General features: G+C 35.8%; 1 protein-coding gene across 2 annotated transcripts in view; it reads right to left on the reverse strand.

Annotated features, from left to right (window-relative positions):
- Positions 1-233: 233 nt before the first annotated feature.
- The window catches only part of casp7 (caspase 7, apoptosis-related cysteine peptidase), a 15,317-nt gene continuing 5,190 nt past the window's right edge, over positions 234-10,360 (reverse strand). Inside the window, exons 1-6 of one of the 2 annotated variants that reach the window (XM_015033907.1) lie at positions 8,860-9,323; positions 7,973-8,124; positions 7,740-7,868; positions 6,389-6,564; positions 5,343-5,481; positions 234-3,593 (exon numbers count right to left, since the gene is read on the reverse strand). In XM_015033907.1, the coding sequence (XP_014889393.1) occupies positions 3,367-3,593; positions 5,343-5,481; positions 6,389-6,564; positions 7,740-7,868; positions 7,973-8,124; positions 8,860-8,894 (858 nt within the window). In that variant the 5' untranslated portion in view covers positions 8,895-9,323 and the 3' untranslated portion in view covers positions 234-3,366. Of the gene's footprint in view, positions 3,594-5,342; positions 5,482-6,388; positions 6,565-7,739; positions 7,869-7,972; positions 8,125-8,859; positions 9,324-10,360 lie in introns of those variants that run through there. The other variant, XM_015033906.1, reaches the window with a different exon arrangement.

Consider the following 10,360-nt stretch of genomic DNA (forward strand, 5'->3'; position numbering starts at 1 on the left):
GAAAAGTAATTTCACCGAAACAGGAAGGTAATCTGATTGAGAAAACAAAGAACGTACAGGAAGAGGCGTGTTTGTCATAGTCGTAAAAAAACAACAGACTTTAGGTGTCCCTAACGAAAACTGACTGAATCTATTAGACACACGTTGCCATACATGTTTGTCTCGTCACTAATGTGCAAAGTATGTTTTGATTGCTTTAATGTGATTGCGCTAATAAAAAATGACACAGTTAATTACACCATAAATTCATGTTTAATTACAGAAGCATTCCTCTGATTTCAAGTTATTTAAACAATGAATTGTCCAAAAAACTTGACCAAATTATGCATTTAAATTCAAATCTTTTAAAATATATTCCTGAGGAACACAGCATTTAAAATCTGGAAAGCATTTAAACAAACATCTTATTAAAGTTGTTTTTGTTAAGTTTTCATTTCAAAACAAGGGGAACAAGCATTCGCTCCAGCTCAGTCCTGACACCAAATCACTGATCAGAGGTCCAAGAACTGCACTGATTGCACACATGTAGCATTTATGCTAATGATATCAAAATAAATACACATTACAGAGGAAAAGAGAAAAGCAGAATAATAAAAGCACATATGATTTCCTTCCACCATCATTTTTACCAATACATGCAATCACAAAGAGTAATAATAAAGCAAAAAACAAGAGTGCATATTGTGGAAAAGTGGATTGTGTAAATATAGGTTAGTTATTGGCCAGTAATAGCTGCCGCTGTGACTTTAACAACCAACAAATGTCATGTTTATGTATTTAAATATTTATTTTACCAATAACAATCAATTCTTGATGCTTATTTTAAACACTCTCAAAGTGTACAAATGCTTCAAAATTGTTTTTTTGTAGTTTTTTTGTTTTCGCTAAAAATATCTGTAAACTACAAAACAGTGTAAGTGAAGACGGAGTACAACACTAATATACAGTGAAATGATGTGAAGTGTGCTCCAGGTCCCGGTCCGGTTCAAATGCTTAGTCATTCTGAATGGCCTTTTTGGTGATAAATAAAATATAATGCTATAAAATAATAATAATAATAGAAAAATTACCTAACTAATTTCTTGGGCCCTTTTGAATAAATAGATGAACAGGTTAATGCTAATTAATTAAACAAATCTCACTTATTTGGGTTTGAACAAGATGGCAGCTAAACTGTTTGTGCTTCATGCTCGACTCAAAGTTAGAACAAAATCACTACACAGCAAAATATCACGCCTCCTAATCCTCCACATGTAGGTGAGAGATTAAACATGACATCTGATGGGACAGTGAGGAACCTGAGGATGCTAGCATGTTGCTACCAACTTAGTTACAGGAAAGGCTGAGATGTTGAGCGTTGTAACAATGCTGCAGTCGGAGGAGTTTAAGCTTTTCTTAATTGACTGCTACTAAATCTGACAGCTGAAACTTTAAAAACATTCACATCTGAAAATGATCTGCTCCATTTTCCTGATCTAGACGGTCGTTCCAAATTATTTGTCTAAGTCAGTTTATGATTATTTTTGCTGGGAGGTGTTTCTGGCCAATCTCCTGGGATCTGTTCAAACTTGACATTCACTTTAGCAAATACAAACTGAAAATTTTCAACTAAATAAAATTATGTGCAGAAATTATTCAGGCTGTAAACGTTACTTTGCCAGTTATGTGTGTTTCCCTTAAAGCTGCAGTATGTAGCTTACAAAAAGATGTTTTTTCCATATTTATTAAAACTGTCACCAAGTTAAGACAGCGCAATCGTACAACTGCAGTAAAAGCAACTGATCAGAGCCAGGAGGAAGGTCTTAGCGCTGTCAATCATCCTCATATACTTGCTGCTAAATGTACTAATGGCAGAGAAACAACTTACGGTTTCAGAAAAACCACATATCCGCCATAATTGGTGGCTATGCTAGCTAGCATTAGCACTCGTGGCAGGCTGTGTTGTGGTGGACCAGGGGGTGAACATGAGTGATTGACAGCGCTAAAACCCTCCTCCTGGCTCTGATTGGTTGTTTCTGACGGAGCGGTGTATTTCTACAGCTGGTACTGGGAACACTGGGAGAAAGTAGGGGAACTAGATTGTCTCAAATTTTACAGTCAAAACATAATGATAATTTCACAAAATATGTAAAAACTATATATTTTTTAATAAACGGTACATACTGCAGCTTTTTAAGAGTCAATTTTTGTTCAACTATTGTAATGATGCTGAATAATATGACCCGTTAAAAAATAAAGCTGTATATTAGAGCTCATTAGAGCAGCTGAAACACGTAGTTTAGAGCTAAATAATATATATAAAAAAAAACAATCTTTGAACTATTATAGTCCTTCTGTTGTGCAAATTCAAAGCTGAAATTTAAATTAAAATAAATAAAAAACCAGAAGAACAGCAAAAACTAGCCTTTTCAACTGCCTTTGGAAATAAAAACATTGATTTTGATGTGAGAACAATCCTAAAGCTCTCATTTCCTGTCATTTTAACCGTAAATATATCCTTAATCTTTGATCGATCCAAGAATATATAGTAATTTAATACATTTATAATCAGTAGAGATTTAAAATCCTCAGTTACTGTCTAATAAATCACAACATTCAGTTACACTGTAGAGTTAATTAAAGGTCACTAGGGGTTGTAGAAACATGCTTGAAAGTTTTTTGTATTTTATTCATCATAATTAATGCTTTAATCATAATTAAAGCATTAATTTTGGTTAATTATGCTTTAATCATAATTAAAGTATTAATTGTCATTAATGCTTTAATTAATCATAAAAGCCTTAAACTATAAGTGTGAAACACTAATGCTTTGCATGTTTTAGTGAAGTGTATTTAAATGTGTGTTTTTAACTGTTTGAAAGTCTTTTTGACTGCATGCTAATGCTAATGTTAGCTACAAACAGATCCACAAGAGTAGTAGTAGTTGTTTTTTTAATTCATTAGGTGGGCTAATTAGCTAAAAAAATGTTATATGTCTTGACAAATAAGTGCTGTAAAATGGAGAAACACATATTCAGATATGATTCCACCAACCCATAAAAACTGGCAGCTAATTTTATGGGTCGGTAGATCAAACATATATAATTCACAATGTCTGTCGACAACAATCGGCTTAAATGTGACTAGTATTTCAAGGGGGAGTCTGAAGAGGAGGTTTTACTGTAAACACATGAACTCAGAGTGTTATTTTTGATTGTCATCAGGCCCAACTTCACACGTAGACAAAGTGGCATGCTCTAAATGCGCTGGGTCCTGTCGGGCCTGAATCATCCCTGAATGCTTCGACTGCTTGCGCATCGCCTGCAACAGCCGGTCGAGTCAGTCTGGTCAGTCAGTGAGTCTCTGTCTTACAGTACAGGCAGGATATCAGTTGAAGTACAGTTCTTTGGTCAGCATGGAGACCACACAGGGAATCTGTTTCTTCTCACTGAAACGCGGGTCCTCCGACCAGGACTCGAAACTGGTGGCCACCATGTAGTTGACCCGCGTTAGGATCTGCATTATCTCCAGCTGCTTGCCGAACTCGCTGAGGACGTTACAGAGCGCCTGGACGAACCAGGATCCGCGGCCCGGGTTCCTCCATGAGTAATATCCTAGAAAACAGGAAATACGCCAAAGAGTTTCACTTCACATGAGCCTAAACCTGGACAATATGGCTGAAAAGGTGGGCAGAGTACCCAAAAGCTGTATTTTATCATATTTATTAAGCGAAAGTAAAAAGTAGGCACTCAAGAAATTACAGAAGAGTAAAACTGCACTTGGTAAAAAGTCTACTCAAGAACTGAGTAACTGATCAAATTATCCATTATTTCAAATTTAAAAATTACATCAATTGAACCAAAAGAAAAATTAATTGGAAATTTTGCTAATTTAAGGATAAAAGTGACAATAATTCACATAAATAACAAAATCAGGCAAAATATGATTTTTCAAAATCAGTTTCTTTCAATAAAAAAACTTTTAACAAAAACTGCAGGAGTGTGTCTGTGTCTGGTGAATTTTTGGTTAAAACATGTTTGTTTTTCATTCAGTGGGTAGAAAACCATACATTTTACTCAATTAAAAGTAGAAATACTTAATAATTAAACTACTCAAGTAAAAAGTGTAAGTACTCCTAAAGGTAAATTATTTAAAAAAAAGTAACTCAAGTAAATGTAACTGGATATAAGCATTTTCTTCAGTCAATATCAATAATTTTTAATAGCTTTTTGTTTAAATATCTGAAATCCTGCCAAACTATTTCTTGTTTTAACCACAGTTTTCACTTATTTTTAAGCAGTTATGAGCCAAAGTGGCGAAACCCTTAAACTGCTACTTTGTCAGTTACTCAGCAAGTTGTTGCTAGATAACCAAAGAATGAGTGAGTTGCTAGGTAACCAAAGAATGAGTGAGTTGCTAGGTAACCAAAGAATGAGTGAGTTGCTAGGTAACCAAAGAGTGAGAGAGTTATTTGATTCCACCAGTGTTTCCCATTGTTTCTCATATCTTATGCGATATTGTATTTTTATTGATTTATTATCCAGTCCTACATAAGCCTTTCGCAATAAGCAATTTATCAATTAATCGCATGATAAATGATAAAATATTGAAACAATTGTACACAGACTCAAAAAAGGCCGTTTGCTGAAAAAAAACAACATACTCAGAACAATAATTAGTACAAATAAATAAATATATATATATGTATATATATATATATATATACATATATATATATTTACATTTTGCATTTCTGATAAAAACACCTTTGACTGTAACTATGTTTTACCCAAAACTCCTCAAGTGGCAGTTTTAGCTCCACCTGGTTTAAATTCACTAAAGGAATGCTGTATTATTGGACTTTTCTTATTTAAACAATAATTTGAATTGTTTTTTTTGTTTTTTTGTATTTTTGATGTATTTCTAATATGGTTTTAAAAAAATGCTTACATAGTTTATCCGATTAATCAATTAATCATCAGGATATTTGACAGAATATTTGACTACAAAAACAATTGTTAGTTGGAGCGGGATGTTATTTTTTGAAGGACAATTTTGTTTACAAAGACTTCAGAATCCATTTTTTTCATGGTTTATATTTAAGTCATTTTTTTCCTGTTGTATTGATTGTTTTTGGTTGTGTATTATTTTTAAAAACTCTCCAGTTCCAGTGTAACANTTTCTTTACATCTTTAAGATTATGTCATTATCAATATATTACTTGAAAATGGTCTCAAGACAACAATATTATTGTTTATCGCAATAAGTATTGTGATAACGTTTTGTCCAGCAAATGTTGTTATTGTGCCAGGCCTAAATTTACATTATATTGACTTGATTGGACACTTAAAAGCATGGCTTACCTGGCACAGTGGAGTATGCAAACAGAAAATCTGCCTCAACAGGGATTTTATGTCTTGGATTTGCATCGGTCTCCAGGGTGTCGTTTGGTGGACCTGAATCTGTCTGGATACCTTCATCAAATTCAGAACCTCGACAAGCCTGTAAAAGTACAGAAATACATACATTTCAAGGACAATTCAAGGATTTTCACGGATTTTTTAGGTAAACTAGCAAACCTTAACCTTTGGAAATAAAAACAAAACAAATTAACCAGAGATCACACTATTATATGATTCTATTCTATATTATTGATGTTATTAACTTCATTGATCTTAGAACAAAACACAAATTTAACCCCCGAAAAAAATATATTTCAGTCACTTTAACATATAAAATATAGTAGAGTTTCTGCAGGTTTCACCAACTCAAATTTAAGACTTTTTAAGGCCATTAGTAATGGATTTTAAGACCTTTATCACTACAGAAATGTACAAAAATAAATAAATTGTGTGGATTGGCAACAGAAGTGAGCCAATGGTTAAGACAAACATCGTCTAGCAAACTGGCGATACATTTTCAATTACCCATGACAGATGTAAAAAAATAAAAATAAAAAAAAGGTAGCTACCCACTAGCAAGAGTATATTAGCAGCTATTTAGCTGCCTGTGAGAAACTACACAGAATATATTAGATTAAATAGTCCATCCACAACAAAATTTAAGGCCTATTTAAGACCAACTTATAGATTTAAGACATTTTAAGGCCTTAATTTTAGATACATGAATTTAAGATGTTTTAAGACTTTTTAAGGATGCATGGGCACCCTTTATTTCAATAACTGATTGATTAGGAATAAGTATTCCTTACATTAAACAAATCAGTTTGTATTAATGTAAAGTCAATGCTTCATTACATGATTTTGAGGAAGGAGTTTTTTCTCCTAAAAGTTTATTACAACTTTCTTACTAAATTGCAGTTTGAATATCAAGCATTTTCCAAACACCTTTTAGAAATTTAAGCATTTTCAAGGATTTAGAGCAATTGCATGAACTCTAAGTGTCATACCTGGATGAAGAAAAGTTTTGGCTTCCCGACTAAGCTTTTGCACTTGTCCCCCCTGAACAGCGAGGTGATGGTCTTGATGGGCATGGCTGCATCTGTGCCGTAGATCATGCCTTCCTCACCGTGACTCAGCAAAATGCAAGCGAAACACGAGCTGTCGCTGTGGTCTTCCTCTGAGGCTGACCAACAAAATACACCAAAAAAAAAAGAAATGTTAGCTCATCTAATTCCAGAAAACAGCAAATTTCACAGGCCTCTCTAGTAATCACCACTAAATATATCTAAAAATCTAAACTTCACATCACTCAGCCATCTATAACCAAAGTTCATACATTAAGTTTACAAACATTTAACGTATAAATTACAATGTAGCAAAATGTTATGTTTTGAAATGTCTCTTTAACACCTTTACGCCTGACTGGTGCCAGAAAGTTGCAAAAAAAATTCTAAAGCATTTTCTCGCTAACCTTTGTGGTATTTAGCAAATAGCAGTAATTGTGTAATTGTAACCGGGATGAAACAAGAGAAATTTTGTCTGATTTAACGTCAGACAGTGAAAAAAAAATATCACAGGGGTTTGTACACTTTTCAAAAAGTAAAATTCAAGCACTTTTCAAGGATTTTCAAGTTAAGTTTGCCAACTTTTTTTATCACCTCACTTTGGAGATAAAATAAAAACAAGTTAAAGAAGGCAGTTTCAATTAAATATTTTATGACATCATTCCTAATAATATTTTGTGATTGTATTCAACATTCTACATTAGGGACAAGTTAAACTAAAACATAAAAGTTTATGTTTTGAAATGTCTCTCTTACGCCAAGAAAGAAATTTTACAAGATAAAATCTCAAAAAAGATTTCTAACCAAGTTAGCTGGAATTTATCAAATGTAAATAATTTAGGAAATTCCAACTGATTTAAAAGAGGAGAAGTTTGGTCAGATTTAACTTCATACAGTGTGAAAAAAAATTATTTTTATTATCTTTAAATATCTAGTTCCACCTGTAAATAACTTTCTCTAAATTTAGGCTTTTAATCAAACGTTAGATTTCACTTTATTACAAAACTGCACAGTTTGAACATCATGCACTTTCCAAGAATTTATGCAGAAATCAAGCATTTCCAAACCTTGAAAACGCCTAACTGAAATTCAAGCATTTTCAAGGATTTCAAGCACTCGTGCAAACCCTGTATAACACAACTGTTATTGACGCTTTTTATAGTAACACCTGACTTCAAGAGAATTAAACGTATACATTTTTACATCCAATACAGACAAAAAAGGTCGTAATAGAAATAAAACGAATAAAGTATAAACATATGGCATTAAAAGGAGATGGAGAGGAACTGCTGACCTTGTTTGAGAAGATTCTCCATCTTCTCGCATGTCTGGTCGTTATGAATGACGACTTCAAAGCCCAGGCTCCTGAAGCACTTAAACAGCTCACCTGCGTCCCGGTCCGTCCCATTGCGAACATTCATCCCTGTTCGTAACAAAATATTAAAATAACGCAACCAAACCAAACTAGAAAATAAAAAAACAAGAAAACTAGAGTGTAAGGTATTCTGAAAACCGTGTGTGCCATACCCGTGTTTTCATCAAAGTTTTTGTTGTTGATGATGATGCACTTCCCCACTCGCCGGTAGCTCATCTTATACTGGAATGTTGCGAAACGAATTCTGGAATGGCTTTCAGAAGAGTAGTCCTGCTCCCGCGTCTGGCCATCCTTATTTTTTTTGCTAGCAGAAAGAAAAATTACATTTAGAGGATTAATTTAACTGACAATGAAGGCTACAACAAAGGCAAACAATGTAGAAAGTTTAAATTTAAATTTCTGCAGCTTCAGTTCTTACCATATTATGTAATATCTTGCAAATATAGAAAATATCCCTGGATCACTGAACATTTTTTAGGTCAAAAATGTTCTCAACCAACACCTAAGATGTCCAAAGCAGCTAGCATGCATGACACAGTAGACAACCTGAACCACTGACTAGAAAAAACCCAACACATACATACATACGTTTTCAAATAAGGTATAAACGTCAAGGCCAAATTTGGTCACAGTATTCCACAGTCGGGCTGAAGAAGAAACTAGAACATTTTTGCAAAGATCATCTATGCAGAGTGAGTAGGAGGAAATGATCCAGCAGAGGTAATTCTGACAGTCCAATGATATTTTCATTCTTTCAAAGATCCATCCAGACAGCCGGGCCAACAGTGGCCCCATTGGGAAGCCAAACCATCTAGAAGAGCCGAGTCATCGGGTCGCTCAAGCACTAGAACAATACTGTACACCGCAATACCTCTTGTGCACTCGCAGGCAGCGCAGCCATTTTCAAATAAGCATGTGATCTAGAACATTTGAAGCCCCCCGCCCAGCTCCAAAGTGCCAACATGCGGTGCCAAACAATAGCATGAGGGTGGGCAAAGAGCTGGATCGCTGTTCCACTGCGGAGAGAAACCCGTCTTACCTGGGTTCGTCATTAAGCACCACTCCGCTCTGCATCTGAAACGCCTTGATTCTGTCTCGTTTCTCCACACCCGGAAGCACAAGGTTTTTTTTTTTTTTTTGGTGTGTGCTAGGAAGCTAACATGCTCTCTGTAGAGTTTGGAGTCCAGACTGGGTCCGCGAGTGGCTGAGGACTGGGGCAGCGCGCTGTGAGCCCCCTGAGTCAGCAGCCTCCCCATCGCACCAGCGTTTTCTAAAGGCCTATTCATGCTCCGGCCCTGAGCCTCACCCCCTGCTGAGGTCAGACAGGTTATCAATGTCCTCAGCTGCAGACGGACAAAAGATCCACCCATACAGTACCGGGTGTACAGTTTGACTTTTCAATAAATCTAAGAGGAGTAGCCATGAGAAAACTGAAGATTACACAGCTGAGAGGAAATATCAACAAGGGGATTAAACCTGTCATAACAATAATGCCCATAAAGAGTCATTTACGCAACATATGACACGCTAAATCACATGTGTCAAACTAGAGGCCCGTGGGCCAAATCCGGCCCGCCATAGCTTTTTATGTGGCCCTCTAAATTCTAGACTAAACACATAAATATTATGTTTTCAATCAAACCAATGCAGTTTTTAACCTTTTACTGCCAAATTATATCAACCAATGCCTCCAGTTTCTTGATAATAATTGTGGAAACTCACACAAAATCAAGAAATCCCCTCACTTTTTTGTGCTAATACATAATTGGGAGTTTATTGCAGATTGTTCTCAAAAATTGTCAAAAACTTTCTTACTTGTAGTAAATAGCTGCCTCAGCCTTAATTTATGTCAGATTATAATCCAGGATCTATACAGCAGAGATTCCCAAACTGTGGGGCGCGCCCCCTAGGGGGGGGCGCCGTGTCATTGCAGGGGGGGCGCGGGAAGCCGTCTGGATGAAAAAAAAACAAAACATGAACACTGTATGCGCTGGGTTTTTACCTTAGAATGGCCAACTCTCTGTTATTCCTATGTCAATTTGATACAGTAGAGGCTTCCACACTTCCCATATTTGTGTCCTCTGTCACTTTTATCAGCAGTTAAAACTGTTTAATCCGTTGTCAACATGTTGGAACCTGTTTTTCCGAGCCGCCTTTAAACGCAACATGAGCGCTACAACGCTCGCGCTGGGTTTCCACCTGTGAAGGAGACCTGCTGCTGCTGGGCGGAGCTACGTAGGTTTGTGTTAGAATCACGGCAGCAAACCAGCAAAACCCAAAGAACTTTTTACAGTTTTTCCCTCCAAACTAACCGACTGAGTTGAGTGAAGCTGTTGGATGCAGGTAATGTTAGCTAAAAGATGACTAGCTAATATCAATACAGAACCTTAAGCTTAACAAGTAGCTTGTAGGCTACCGATGTTGGTGTCTATTTTCAGCTATGTACATTCATTTTGCCCCCAAAAAAGTCGCACCCCCCCCTCACACGCGTCGTTTCAACCAAACAGCCATTTGTAATCCATAGGGGGGGCGCAGAAAAT

The sequence above is a fragment of the Poecilia latipinna genome, unplaced genomic scaffold (genome assembly GCF_001443285.1).
Source record: "Poecilia latipinna isolate Pla-1442-1.1 unplaced genomic scaffold, P_latipinna-1.0 Scaffold282, whole genome shotgun sequence".
Lineage (NCBI taxonomy): Eukaryota > Metazoa > Chordata > Actinopteri > Cyprinodontiformes > Poeciliidae > Poecilia > Poecilia latipinna.